The sequence below is a fragment of the Misgurnus anguillicaudatus genome, chromosome 4 (genome assembly GCF_027580225.2).
Source record: "Misgurnus anguillicaudatus chromosome 4, ASM2758022v2, whole genome shotgun sequence".
NCBI lineage: Eukaryota > Metazoa > Chordata > Actinopteri > Cypriniformes > Cobitidae > Misgurnus > Misgurnus anguillicaudatus.
The window spans coordinates 933,010-948,989 of record NC_073340.2 but is presented as its reverse complement, the minus strand read 5'-3'; the positions used below and the strand labels follow the sequence as shown (position 1 = coordinate 948,989).

General features: G+C 36.4%; 1 protein-coding gene and 1 long non-coding RNA gene across 11 annotated transcripts in view; one reads left to right on the top strand and one right to left on the bottom strand.

Moving 5' to 3' along the window:
- Window positions 1-15,980, bottom strand: part of prr12a (proline rich 12a) — a 246,672-nt gene that overhangs the window by 88,260 nt on the left and 142,432 nt on the right. For 9 of the 10 annotated variants that reach the window (XM_055176535.2, XM_055176536.2, XM_055176534.2 and 6 more), the window contains one exon: window positions 10,532-10,935. In XM_055176535.2, the coding sequence (XP_055032510.2) occupies window positions 10,532-10,935 (404 nt within the window). Of the gene's footprint in view, window positions 1-10,531; window positions 10,936-15,980 lie in introns of those variants that run through there. The other variant, XM_055176538.2, reaches the window with a different exon arrangement.
- Window positions 2,866-10,519, top strand: LOC129421189 (uncharacterized). Its single transcript, XR_008636995.2, has 3 exons — window positions 2,866-2,948; window positions 5,603-5,660; window positions 8,679-10,519. It is a non-coding gene; the product is annotated as an uncharacterized lncRNA (long non-coding RNA).

Below are 15,980 nucleotides of genomic sequence, written 5' to 3'. Positions count from 1 at the left end.
GTGTGTGAACTTAATGTTTTTGCAAAGTCTTCAAATTCTTTGTGTTGATATTGTGGACCTTTTAATTTCACTGGTATGCCATGTCTCGCGAAAGTGACTAAGCTTGCAGATGACAGTGGCAGCCGTAGTAGTGTTGAGTTTGTCTAATTGGAAGAAATGGTTATAGTAATCTACAGTAACCATGTATTCTTTATTGTTCCAGGTGAAGAGGTCTGAAGCTAATACCTGCTGTGGTCTGGTATTTTATGAGGAATCATGGGTTCCTTTGTATTTGAATTATGTCGCACCAGGCAAGTACTGCATCTTTCGATCATGTGTTCTATCTGCTAACACATTCCTAGCCAGAATAACATTTCGTGCTCTCAGCTTCTCTGCGTGTGCGCATATCTTTTCTGTGTGAGGTCAGGGGCCCGTTCTTCGTTCGTCGCTAACTCAGTTAGCTGGATTTGATTGTTGACGATTTGGCATGATCTTGGATTATTTGGTACTTTGAAGCTCATCCTAGATTTGCTGTCATAGCAACAGGTCCGTAAACTCAAACCTGCTCGGGAGCAGGCTTATTTCATGTAAACAAGATTAGTTTGTACCTTTTTAAGCGGATGTGATACGGAAAGTCTGACGCAGTTGCGTATTTTCCATTATACAAGCGCAATGTGCGTAAGATGCATGATTAATATAAAGAGCTTTTCAAATTCAACACGTAATAAAAAATGGATAGATTAATTAAATCTTTTAGCCATGTTATTTAAAAAAATATATAATATAACAAATATTCTTTTTCTGTAGTTGTGCAGCTTGTTTTTGTGTAACATTATTATTCTTAAACGAATGAGAAGACAAACATGCTGATCACATTCATTTTAAATTAGTTTGAATTTTCCTTCATAAAAACAGCAATCAATCATACCCAGCACTAAAAGATGTTATGTACAATAAAGACTATTACTCAGTGTGAAATAATTTTCATTTGAATAAACTCATCTCCTATTTTAATTGTCAAGTAGCTTACAATGTCATGCATGAAAGGGTTTTCGTTTAGTAATTTCTATCTGTTCTATCTTTAAAGGGGACATTCCATGAAAATCAGACTTTTCCATGTTTAAGTGCTATAATCGGGTCGCCAGTGCTTCTACCAACCCAGAAAACATGAAAAATAGCAACCCTGTAACTTTGTTTTGGTCAGGCTCTCTCTGCAAGCATGTGAATAAATAGGTCAAGCGGATTTCGCTCCCTGCGTGACGTAGCTAAGGGCTCTTATTATAATGATACCGCCCCTTCAACTGCGCTATCCAACCATGACGCTACCTTGAGTGCGAGCAACTGAGAGAAAGTGACTGACAGCATGATGCGTTTGTATTCCATCAAACACAAACAGTAGCCTACAATCTTATAACTTGTAGTTTTAATAATCTTTCTAAAGATTGATTTAACGTTCTAAAGGATTAACGTTACCTTAGTGCAACAGAGAGAGAGCGAGTGAGCGAACGAACGAACGAGAGAGAGAGAGCAACGCGACGGTTCGCTTTCAAGTAAGTTATGTTGTTTTATATGTTTCTCTGAAGTTTATATGAATGAACATGAGGATTAATGCACTGCACGAGACAAGTGAGTGAACAACTCGTATTCACTATCATACACAATAAGCATAAATATGTTGTTTAATGTTTCTGTCAAGTTTCAAATGAATGAGGAGTTACAAGATAGATGAGAGATTGACAGAAACGCGAATGTGTTCAATATGGATACACGATAAACTTAAACATGACATTTTATCTGTTTCTCTAAAGTTTAAGCATTAAACGTGTTGTTTTATTACAGATCATTTAAATGTGCTCGTGTGGTTTGGTCAAAAAGTAAACTACTGAGTGTTTGTGGAAGTGTAATTTATTGTGACATGCTGAAAATCATTGTGCCCGTTTAAAACACTATGAGACCTTAAAGTCTTTATTTTTATTCCACAATGTTCCCCATCTGCTGATAAACATGTATTTAGTATGCATAAAACAGATGATTGACTTTTTAAAATGCTTAACATCGCTCACTAACTTCTTTCGTGAGAGAATCTCCCACGATGCTCTGTCTTGTCTACACACTCCGCCCACCTGAGCAGCTCATTTGGATTTAAAGGGATACACACAAATACGGCGCATTTTTGCTCAGCCCCATAAAGTGCCTATTTTAACATGCCACAATAAATTACCTATATGGTATTTTTGAGCTAAAACTTCACAAATGTACTCTGGGGACATCAAATATTTATTTAATATCTTAAAAACGTCTTCTGGAATGTCCCCTTTAAAACGTTGTCTACAAATATATTACCCTGTCCCTTTCCTGACAAAAATGACCAAAATAACCAAATAAGTTTTTTGCACATATTTTCACATATCTTTATCTTCTTTACTACACTTTCTGTGCAGACTCAGCAGATGCAGGACTTTCAGTTAACGAGGAATACTGCTAATATTGCTAATATAGTCAGAAATAAGTTAAGAATAATGCAATTGAGGGGTTAAAAAATGGGCGTGTTCTTGGCCATTGTAAAAACTGGCCAATCACAGTGTTGCTGATCAGTGTTTCTACTATAGATATGTTTTGCCTTTTCTTGCAGTGCACGAACGTGCAGTGATCTCAGATATTTCAATCCTGCCATACTAATCATCAACAGCAGGGGTGTTCAAAGAACCAAATAAGCGAGATCACAATTAGCGAGATCTAAACATCTCGAATGTGTCATTTGATCTCGGATGTAATAAGCGACCTACGAAGAACGGGCCCCAGATATGACTATTTTCTTATCTTCACTGGTCAATGAAAGTTTGTCTTAGAAGTCAATAATGTATGTGGGAAATTGTCTCCTCTTTGCAGGCCATCCATCCAAGATCATCTATCTGAGCTGCTGAAAACTGCCTTGGTACAGATCTGTTGCAGCTTTGTGTCACTGACTGGTAAGTTTTTATAATTAAGTGAATCTACATGTCCATATCTTTGCTGAGATTGTCATGTTTTGTTGCTATGGATTTTCTGGAGAGGGTGTCTGCCACAGGAATCTCCTTTCCTGTTCCGTGTTTGATGTCATATTTCTAGGGCTGTAGAATCATTCTTTAAAGGAGCATTTCACGCGTAGAAACATTAATCTTTATTGAAAGTGCGTCATATTTGTAGTCAAAATGTAACAAAAATTTCGAATTTGGGGCCTATTTGACAGAGAAAGGGGGTGTTTGTAGTCTCACACCCCCTCAACAAAGTAATTGGACTTCCTGCTTTTAATGATGCAAAATGATGATTTTTACATCATTGAAAGAAGGAAGTGCAACACTGAAATCTGTATTTCTCCTGTCTCAGCGGCAACTGAGGAAATGATGTACGACCATTCAAAAACATGACTGGGGTTCTAATGATACAAAGCTTAATGTAAATGGGTGAAGTGTCCCTTTAAAGCCATGGAGGAGCAGCATCTAGTAGGGCCCTATGAAATCCATTAAATTTTTGTCCCAAACTCAGTTTTATTTTTCACCAAATGCGCTTCAAACGCTTGGAAACGCAAGGCGCAACGCACTGCGTTTTTTAAAAAAGAGCAGTGTGACACGGCTTTTCATATTGCTAGCAACCAACGAGTCAGCTGTCTTGTCAATCAAATATTGAAGCGTGATGTTATTTTGCTATTAACTGTCAAATTAGCAGAAACTTTAAAAAGAGGGCGCTTGCTCTGACCTTGTTTGAGGGTGAGAGGTGCACAAACACGCAGGAGAGAGTGAGCGAGTGGAATCCGGATCTTTTAACCTGTTAACCTTTTTCCGTTTTCTGAACCCCCCCCCACAAAAAATGTCATAGCCAAACTAAAATAGATACAGTATATGTAGTCTTTGCACTGAAAGCATAAGTTTGGTCTCATTTAAAAGCAGACACTTGGAAGTTTATTAAGAGGTGAAAATTAGTTACTGTCATAATGAAAAAGTTGTTATAGAGAGCTTAAATTATACTTTTTAAACTCCACCAAACATATATGAAATATTGTTATGAAAAACTAAATGAAACTGGCCTTGGAGCAATCTAGAAATGCACTGCAGATAAAGCCACAGGTCTGACCATGTTCTGTTTAAAATCTGAAGACGATACCTCTAAAACTCTGTATTTTATTAAATGTTTTTAGACCCATGTCATGTAAATTTATTTAGAGAAAACAGCAAAAATGCTAAGCTAATGTTTTTTTATTTATATCTCACAACATCCTTTAAGTTTCGTGTCCTATTGTTGCGTGTTTTAAACAGACTCATTAAATAAGCATCCAGATGAGTCATTAACAACTTTTAATCCGGGATATGTCTAAATGTTTATTTTATTATTATTATTATTAATTACTCATACATTCTATTTAGTGTTTTATTTCCTCCTTTCGTCTCAATTCACTTTCTTTTCATTAAATTCCTTTCTTACAAAAAGAAACTTACCTTAAAGAAGCTTTACCAGTCGAAATTATTCCTAGAAACATATATCTAATATCTCCAGACAGCAGATGTTTACAGAACAGCTAGTACGTTAGCTTAGCATACCATCAAAACACGACAAATAAAGGGATTTATAATAAAACTCACTTTATAACATCAAAAGTCGAGTGCTTAAACAATCATGCGTGATCTGATGTGGCTTTGGATCATAAAATAAGACCGAAAATGAAACAATTTTATGCTATTTATGCTGTTAGCTTTGCTCGATTAGCATAGCATTAAAATATACAGTACTGTTATGAAAATACCAGACATAGCGTTAAAAAATACAGATAAACCATATATAATCTTAACCGTGTTTATTGTCTCCATGTTTTAAAACATCAAAACATCTTTATTTGCATGTTATTATAAAAACAGCGATCACTCGTTGCAAGTCACTGTTCAAGTTCACGTCTGACTGACAGCTGAGCTCTGACGTCTTGTTCTATAAAAGTTTCATAGAGACTTTCTGACTTTAGCGCCCTCCGGCTTCACGTATGAATGAAACAAACTGAGTGTGAATGACTGTGGAGACTCCAGCTGCTCATATCGCCGTGTTTGGAATAAAAATGGATGAAATATTACCCCCCCTGCAGAAATTTTAAGTAAACATATAAAATTAAACTAATATTTCTCCAAATATGCATACTTTAAATTAAAAGCCCCGATGGATGTTGTTTTATCGAGTGCTTTTATGACGATCACGGAGGAGTGTTTTTATCAATGAGTGCGGCTGAGGTCATATTTCAAATTAAAGGTATGTACCGTTTTTTTTTTTCATCTCTCCTGACAAAAATAAAGAAATTACTGTCACTAGGATTTTCAGAATAAAATAAAGGTCAAAAACTAAATATTTAGTCTTAAAACAACTATACATAATTAAAAAGTGTTATGTAAGTACATTTAAACTAACAGTAATTTAAATTATGTAAATAAAGAGCTCTTCAGTGCGCTGGCATCCTCGTGCAGGCTAACAGCAACCTCACCACTAGATGCCGCTAAAATTTACACACTGCACCTTTAAGACAAAAATGGCACTTTCAGAAGCTTGATAAATATGGGAACAGCTGTCTAACTTGAAACTAACTTCAGTTTCTTTCCTTTCCTATCAGTATTTCTTCAAATTCCTGTTCCGTGTCACATTGCTTATGCAAGACTGAATCCATGAAGGTGAGTCGTCATCATCATGAGAAACGTCTTTGCTCACTGCATGCACATTTCTTTTATAAGCAGAATGACACACTTTAGTGAAGTGATTGTGTTTTTGGGGCTGTTTAAACTTGGTATTAAAGGATAATTCCGGTATTTAACACTTTGAGTCTCATTTCTGGTTTGTTTTGGATGAACTACAGTGATGGACACAGAAATTTTGACAATGGGTCGTGTCTTGAGTTTTTGACTCGTTTAGAAGCGTCTCTTGACTGCTTCAGAATGGAAGTCAATGGCCATGCACAAACATGTCATTAAAACAACACTTAACGTTCATTTTCAAAACTGTGCTTCTCACCGAGTGGTTCGTGGTGTTCGTTGATAATTAAAAACAAGCTGTGTAGCGAAATACAGTTTCTGTCGTGTTTTATTTGGCATTTTGTAAAATTCCATTGACTTCTCTAGGAAGACGCAATGCTCGCTGATATATCACTCCGCCACCGGGAAACAGAAAAGGGGCTGTTTACTCTCAGAAGAAATTTTTCCCATATTTGTAGGGCTGACATTCGATTCGTGGGTTGACATTCGATTTTCAGTTTTGAGATTCGAATATATATATTTTTTTACAGCGTCAATGCAGAGCTTTTGCCAAGCAGGAACTGCGCTTCACGCTCCCGCTCTATAGGTGGCGCAGAGAGACCAACATCCAGAGCCAACAGCACTAGTGGAAGAGATCACCTCAAACGGAAAGCACGCTTCCTGCTTTGGCATTCACGCTAATAGTGTTGTAAATAACGTTCAGTTTCTTGCAAAAACTGATTGATTTGCTTCACAAGACGTCAATATGTCACACGGAGTTATGGGGGATTACAGTTGTATTGGATATATATGCTTTAGCTCTTAAAGTGTGCGGATCTGTTGACTTGCATGACGGAGCACTGGGGTTTCTGCAAAATATTTTCTTTATTGTTTTGCTGATGAAAAAACATATTCGATGGTGTAAGTGTTATAAATAAACTTGATTTTGAAAGTATACTACCGTTTTATTACAGTTTGTTGGACTACGTTCATTCATGCTTCAGACTCAAATATAGAGCGGAAGTATATACGCGGTTGTGAGGTATCTGAAAAAATAGTTCCACTATAGCAAATAACACGGATTGAAATCATACATTGCGCCAATATATTTGTTTTTAATCATCAACGAACACCACGAACCACTCGGTGAGTAGTACAGTTTTGAAAATGAACGTTAAGTGTTGTTTTAATGACATGTTTGTGCATGGCCATTGACTTCCATTCTGAAGCAGTCAAGAGACGCTTCTAAATCAGTCGAAAAGTCAAGACACGAACCATTGTCAAAATTTCTGTGTCCATCACTGTAGTTCATCCAAAACAAACCAGAAATGAGACTCAAAGTGTTAAATACCGGAATTATCCTTTAAGATGTGTGTTTTTTTGTCAATTGGATCATAAGTGGATGAGAGGAACACATTCTGTTTACAACTGGTATTTAAATCCGTCAGTTTTGAATTTATCCGACCCCGAGGACAATGGGACAAACAGACCCAGTTCCGGTAGATGTGAAAGTCGGCACACCTCTGATCTACTGGTCGTCCTTCAACGTGATGCCCAGCTGATGCCTGACCAACGATCACCGGCAGGACCCGCTTAATCTCCGCTTAATCTCCTTATCCGTTTATATGTGTGTATATACATATATATCTCCCAAGGGTTTTTCCCTCCTAGGACTTTTTTATTTCCTCGGCTAAACAACCCGGGGTTTTTGTTTTTTTTTCTCCTAGGGGGTTTTTTACCCCGGGGAGGTAGCCTGCTTGGGCTTAACTTAGCTTCTTCTTCTAGACGTTACATTAGTAATACGCTCGCTCATAATGTCGAGTCATAGCCGCAGCAAATTTGACTGCTTATGCTATTGTGTATTATGTTGTGCTATCTGTCGTTTTTCTGTGCTTTTACTGCTTCTATTAATGTAAAGCTGCTTTGAAACAATTAAGTATTGTGAAAAGCGCTATATAAATAAAATTGAATTGAATTTTGTCCAGTTTCAACCTCTTCTGTTCAGAATACTTTTAGGGGATGATCTGTGGAGATTGTGGGCGATTCCTTCTGCTGTCATTTAAACATGGACACAACTAATATTATGTCCGCTGCTTGTAAGTAAACATGCTGCACAGTGTGTTGTACATTTATATGTAAAATGACGCGCTTACACTACAAAAGCAATCCGATCAAAAGTGTTTTCAACTACCTATGAATGTGGTCAAAAGTGGACGAGCTCAAGATGTTTTGAACAACATTTACACCCGTGTTTAGTATCGTCCACTTGTGATCTGATCGACAACAGCACATCTTAATACCAAGTGTAAACGGCCCCTTTTAAACTTGCGCTTCCAAGCGTTATAATGGTAGAAAACAACAGTTAGGGAACAACTTCTGACTTTAATCCTCAATAAAGTGCATTCATCCTTCACAGGGGTAATCCATAATCAAATATTGCCACTCATTGCCCATTGAATCGTGTGAGTCCAAGCCATTGTTACCGGAAACTATTTGTTATAGTTTATAAAGTTTAAAACATTATCTTTTCTTACTATATAGCATAGATTACCCACAGAAGAACTTTATTAACCCCTTGGAGCAGTGTGGATTACTTCTTTGAAGGCTGCACTTCTTTGGGAAGTCAGAAAATGTACCCTGATCCATGTTTTTCCCCATATTAAGCTCGGAAAAGCTCGGACATTTACTAAAATACCTCCAAATGTGTTCGTCTGAACATGTGTATTTCGAGTCACTGAGTGTTAGTACATAATAGGGTAATTTTAAAATCTGTCTGAAATATCGCTTTAAGTATTTAAATGGAGTATAGCAATACATAATTGGGACTAAATAACAAAGGTAAAATAAAATATAAATTCCTTTTAATATTAGTGTACCTAATTGGATTGATCATGCTTTACTTTTTGTTAAGACAACCCCTGTTTTTAATGTTAACATTGAATTTATTATGTTCTCACTTAGATGCTGTAACCATAAAGCAACCAGGACAACACACCTGGAGTGACAGAGAGCAGGATGAAGAAAGAATCGGACGAGAAAATATCAACTGGTGTCCATGAGGAGACATATTGTTCTTGGACCTGCTTTTTCTGTTTAGTAATAAGTGGTTTTATGTGGTTAAATAAAAGTAATTTAATATTCAATCCACAAGCTAAATTTCTTAGATTTTCTTAAAGTGGTAGTTCACCCAAAAAGGAGAATTCTGTCATCATTTACACAAACAGTTTGGTTACAAACATTTCTCACAATATCTTCCTTTGTGTTTATCAGAACAAAGAAATGTATGCGGGTTTGTAACAACATGAGAGTGTGTAAATGATGACAGAATTTTCATTTTTGGGTGAACTACCCCTTTAACATTTTTATACCCAGGGGTAAAAAAAATGTATGTTGAACATTTTTACTTAGTCTTATTGAAAGTAGCAGTAACAAAAAAGGCAAATTATTCAGCCAAGCTTATTTTGTACTTTAAGAAATGAACAGCTTTTATGGGTTTTAAGACCCTGATATGTGCTCACAGTTCGCCCATAAAATGCCCAGTGGTCCCACAATTTTCCCTCAGTATGCCCACACTTTGTCCATTTTGCCCACATTTTCCCCATGTATTTGTATTTAAATACATTTTTTCACACAGTATTTTGTATTTGTGATATCTGTGAATTTGTGATAATATTTTGTATTTGAATTTTAAAACAATTCCATATATTGTATGCCTATCTCAGATCATATGCATGTGAAAGGCAGTTTCAGGCAGGTATAAATGAAAGGCAAGTATAAATAGCAGAACACAAAAGGTTTTCTGTGTCATTAGAAATGCAATCAAAAAGTGGGACAACAAGGATAACTGATCATGAAGGTAAGAACCTTAACCATGCCAGTTGAGGGATATATTATGGCTGAAAAAACAATAAACCAATTAATGAAATATTCATGTCATATGTGTATTTACCATTTAAATTCGTATTACCTTTTTGTTAGCTGTCCTATTTTGAGATACGTATTAGCCTAATAGTAATAGTATAATTAATATTATATAATACATTCTTAAAATGAGGATAAACCCTTGGAAAGACATAGGAAATAATATAGAAATTTACCGAACATGAAAAGACGTCTTTTAACCTTTCACTTTTCAACCAAATTTAGCCTTTTTCTAGACGTCGATTTATAGGCGTCTTTTCAACGACATGAAAAACACGTCTTTTCACCTTTCACTTTTCCGACGTCTTTTCAATCAGATTTTGCTGGGTGGGGCAGTTACTTGTCATCCATGCGGTTAAGCTTCTCAGTGCTGCTGCTCACTGGTTACATAACACTTCCCTACTATTCGACTATGAGGTTCATAGTCGAATCAGACCTCTCCGAATCAAATCGTCGAATCCTCGACTATAAGAAGTCAGCCCTAGTAGATTCATAATTTCCACGTCATACAGCACTGTTTATGTTCTGCCCTTTAGCATACATTATCCTACGTGTTAAAATTTAACTTTAAATTAAAGTTAAATTTAACAAATTTTACTTTAAGCCCCCCTGTAGATCCGCCCCTGACACAGCTCATCCTGCTGTAAAATATTTTATTACCAGGGTTGCATCTTGTGATATTACATCATGATTTTGGTTCTTTGCACTGTCCAAATGCACTTTAGTCGAACCACACTCGTTTGTTTGGAAACAGTTTGCTTGTTCCTTGTGCACCAAAATTTGGATGCCAGCATTCACATTTACTAAAATAAACTGCTCCAACTGAACAATCGCACCATAGTTTGTTTAATTTGAACCAAATATGACAATAAATACTGTTAATGTATACTCACTTTCATCCTCACTTGCTGAAGATTCTGATTCTGATGATGAAGGAATGTCCTTGAGCCATTTCCTGCGTTTCTTGGGAGGAGGCTTAGCCTTGGGTGGCTGAGACTTGAAAGAATGTTCAGTCTTCTCCAGTCCACAATTCCTTTCTTTCTTCACCTTCCTTCGATCTGTCACCGCTGCTTGTTTCTCAGCCGTCTGAGGTAAAGGAGGTATAGCTCTTTTCTCGTTCTTTTCTTCCTTATCCCTGGCTATAAGCTGTTTTTCTTGCTGTTCTTTTTTTCGAATATTGTTCTTCTCTCTGCTTTCACGAGGCACCATAACTCTCTCTCTGTCTTTCTCTACCCCCTCTAATGGAGTCTGATTATTGGGGGGTGGAGCTACATTTAGAACTGGCTGAGATTGCCTCCTACAAAGCAAAAACAAGAAAAATACAAATAATAACTTTTACAGAGAATCTGAAGGTACATTTCACCACATTACATGCTGGTGCAGTGCCATCATCTTAGGAGGATGGCACTCTGCTACTTTTAATACCGTACTCGCCTGTTTACTGTTTTGATGGAGAAGGAATTAAGTGGAGCAAACAAAGAAAAAGTGGAAGTGGGCCATACATAGACAAACTCAATGCAAATTCCAAGCGGTATTTGGACAATATATTTATGACATAGATCCATATGAGAAGCAGAGGTGTAAAGTACTCGAGTAAATGTACTTCGTTACTGTACTTAAGTATTTTTTGGGCTACTTTGTACTTGTACTGAGTATCAAAAATATAGGCAACTTTTACTCTCTACTCAATTACATTTTTGATTGGGTATTTGTACTCTTTACTCCACTACATTTGAAATGACACTTAACGTTACACGCTACATTGTTTATTCGTCAACGAATAAAAACGAGACGAAGGTTTCTGAGGGTGATGATGGAAAGAATCTGTGGTCGCGAGGTTAGACGCACACACACAACTGAGGGACTTCATTTGCCGCTGCGCAGAGCAAACGTATGAAATCAAAGTACTGCGAGAGCGAATCAAATGCATGGAGAAGTCTGGTCTCGCGGTACTTTGATGTCAAACGCTGAATGGCTCGCGTTGAGCCACCGTAGCGGGACATCTGTGTGCTGCGTATGTCATAAACTGTAGAGAAAAGTTCGCGTCTGGTCTGAGAGAAGAGATAAAGAGCAAACATATGGATGCATATCAAATTTGCTTCTGTCAACGGACCCTTTGTTAAACATGTGATGCTACAATCAAAACAAAAGTGATGCGCGATTGCAGGAGGGTCATCCCGCAACTCAAAGGCAAGCACAAATGTTTATATACTCTGACGCTACTGTATCAGCTAACCTGAGCTGGTTACATAACTTGATATAACTTACTATATAAGCCAAAATAAACCAGCGAGGTCCTGTACTGATTGCCCGAGTAACTTAAAGTACATTATAAGATTGATAATAAGTGTACAATTTCACTGTCCTCACATTTAATCAAGTATGCTGTAATGTATTTACTGTAAAGAGGGATGCATGGCGGACGAACTGTAGTGCACTTAATGTGAGATAGTGGTGTTACGTACTACATGTGTTTACAATTAATCTTTCAAATGAACAACTTCACGCTTTTAATATGCATTATCATATTTCTGTTAGTGTAATTTTAGTTTACAGGAATTTTTTAAATATTAAAATTATATCTTTTTTAGGATAGGCCTATATAAGAATATTTGGTAATGTTAACAAGATTTTAATAAAGTATTAGTAATTGTTGAAATTAACATTAACAAAGATGAATAAATGCTGTATAAGTGCAGTTCATTATTAGTTCATGTTGAGTAATGTAGCTAACTAATGTTAACTAATGAACCTTATTGTAAAGTGTTACCATATATTTATATCACAAAGTTAAAGGTAGGGTAACAGATTTGATCCTGAAACATTTTTTGTTATGCTGGTTAAAAGTCTCCTTACATCCTGATAGCAATCACTGTGTTAAGTTGTTTAAATGTATTTGTAGAAATTTATGTTATCTGTGAAAGGCGTAGGACCAAAAAATGTTCAACAAGTCATAGATTTCGGTCCGAACGGACGTTTCCATTTTTGTCCCTCATACGTAAGCGTAATTTGAATGCCAACCGCGCAGCGAGTCCACGCAGACACCATACGTCATCGGCGCGTTCACGTGCGCTCACCTCCTGCCTGTAAACAGTGAGAACAGCAAACTTTTCTGCTGAATTGACAACCTACACAGGAGGCACAAAACTAAAGGCATCTTTTATAACAACAACAGCAAAAACTGCCTGGATCAGCAAGAGCAAAAACCGAAATTAACATGGGTAACTTTACTGCTTTTCCACGAGATGAAACAGCTGCAGGAGCAGGAGTTGGTAAGGTAGGTACGCGATCTGTTTGTATTGAGATGGATTCAGATATTCTACTTTGATGAAACATTGTGTTGCTTATGAAATGTGTGTTCGTTTACGGATTAGCGTAACAAAGTTAGTTACTACGTCTACACAACCGAACGTGTGCTTAAACTAATTCTGATGTAAACCAGTTGTTTGGTTATTTTGGAAGTGTTATTCGACTTTGTACTGCAAAGTTTTCTCACTGCTGAATGAGAGTGAGACATGAGATGTCATGTGACCGTCTGATCTGTGCGTGTTCATGTGTTTTGAAAGAGGCGTGACTTTGGATGGCGATTTGACTTGAGGGTGGGATCGGGATTTCATTGCTAGGCGGCTACCGTTAGCATTTTTCAAAATGTGTTACCCTACCTTTAAGCTATATATTTTTCAGCATGGCACATTCAAGTACACAATGACACTAGACTAAAATTAAATGGGTTTAAATTAAATTGAATGTAGATTTCTAGACTAAAATCTCATGGCATTTAGTTGAATAAAATTAGACTAAAACTAAATCAATTCAGATGACAAAAATATGACTAAAACTTAATTCAATTTTTGTCAAAAGACTATGACTATGTTTAATCTGTGTTTGTTCTGCCAGGTCAAAATTTTGAGGAGTTTGATTTCTTTTCTATATTAGGAAATAAAACCTCATAAATAAACTTTCTTAGTTTTCACTGCCCAGATCTACAATGTCTCTTTGTGTTGAGGACTAGTGCATCTTTGAGCCAACATTCAGTACGAGTAAAAATACTTGAGTACTTTTAAATTGGGTTACTTTAATACTTTTACTCAAGTCGTATTTAAATTGGTAACTTGTAACTTGTAGTGGAGTAATTTTTACAGTAAGGAATTTGTACTTTTACTCAAGTATGGCTTTCAGCTACTCTTTACACCTCTGATGAGAAGGCAACCCAGGAATACATTTCAGACCCCAAAACACTATCTCTACCAGCACACCGTGACGTGACTCATCTCGTTTTTCCAAAAACAAATAAGAACATACACTCTTCATGAGTTTAAATGCTACAAATCTCTAGAAGCTTTTTAACATTGGTCCTAATTATTAAGGAAAAACATGTAAATATAAAAATATTTTAAAGAATCCTCTGCTATGACATTATTTACATTATTTATTGAGTAATAAGCAATGTGTTGTTTTTAACATCTAAGTGGGTTGTTTTTAGATCTTAGGCATTGCTTCAATCATACACATACACGTTTTTAATTACCTCCGCAACATGTTTTTCATTTGGATTGTTTACATTTTGGAAAAATGTTAACCATTAATTTACCATGTGACTTACTATTGTATTTTTAATGCTTCAGCACTGACCTACTAAAGTGATGTTTTCCAACATCAAAAACCATCCCAGAACCCAGAATTCAACATGGCTTAACATCAGCTTCACATTCTCTTTAGCAAATGGTCATAAATTGTAAAAGTGCTAGACACAAGAAATTATGATTAATGCAATTTTTAGAAAAATAAAATGACAAAGCAGTGCTTTTCTATTATTAGGGGTCAAGCACCGAAGGTGCTGAGACACCTATTGCAATTGTTATTAGGGGTCAAGCACCGAAGGTGCTGTGACACCTATTGGAATTGAATTGTTAGTATTATTATTATTATTCTGCTGCTTCTTCTTTTTCTTAGTCATAGGGGTCTATGGCAGCCCTATGAACCGTACATAGGAAAATGATGAAATTTGGCACAGTTGTAGTGGTGGTCTTAAAAAGTCATGTGACCAAAAATGGGGTCTCGAGTACTAACTCTATAGCGCCACCATCATCTCAAAAATTCAATGTTCAAATGGTTATAACTGCTGATCCGATTGATCTATGAAAATTCTACTTAGTACACGTGATTGCTCTCCTCATGCTTGTTGTTTTTCATACCTTACAGTAAAACTCCACCCATTACAGTAGCGGCCATTTTGAAATGTACAGTATTTCGTTTTTTCGCTACTCCTCCTTCAAATGTGGTTCAATTCTTATGAGATTTGGCACAGGTGATCTTTGGAGTGAGCCGCATAGAAATGACTAATCAGAATTTTGATATTTATCTTTGTTCAAAAGTAATAAATGCACAAAACTTAACGAGGTTGACGCAAAAATGGTTCTGAAGCTGTAGCTTGAAATTTTGAAATTTCACACAAATTGTTATATTTTTTGAACTATTGGACATATCTGCGCAAAAATTGGTAAGGAGCTTCGACATGATGCCCTAAAGGTACGTGGGAAGTCAGAGCACAGTGCCACCTAAGGGTAATAAACTATAACAGTTCTTATGGAACTGCTTATAACTTCTGAATACTTTGTCTGATATTAATTTCTTTGTGAAATTGTATTCACTGATTTATGCCGATTGCAACGATACCTCGTTTGTCATTTTCCAACATTCTGTTCATGTATTATTGTAAAGCATATGGTAGATGATTTTTTCACTACTCCTTTTACAAATTTTGTTTATTTTATGCCAGGTTCTGCTCGTATAATGTTTGGAGCAATCCGCACATAAATGACTGAACAGATTTTTGATATTCTGTTCTCTTTCTTAGAAATACCACTCCAAAGTTGACAGTGCCTATAATATTGTCTATTTGTCATAGTAAATTAATGTGACTGTATATTACATTGTATAGAATTACTATGCAGAATGATCTGCTTGTCTTCAATCTCACTTGAGCTCATATACATTGTATTTCTGTTATTTCTGCTTCTGCTGTGTCTTTCCTGCATCTTTGGTGATTGACATATGTTAATCCTTTCAGCTCTCTAATCTCTTGTCTGCTGCCTCATGAACTGTGTCAACTGAGTGGCGCATCTAGTTAACCACATGGATTGAGATTCTGAGTTCCTGGGTTTGAATCCCACCTGAGTCATGACATTTTGTTCTTCCTCATCAATTCTTCTCAACCTGTCTGTAGTTCACATGTGTTCTATTTTTCCATGTTTGCTGTTGTTGCTCTGCATTGTGGTGCTTCTGCTGTGTCTTTCCTGCATCTTTGGTGATTGACATATGTTAATCCTTTCAGCTCTCTAA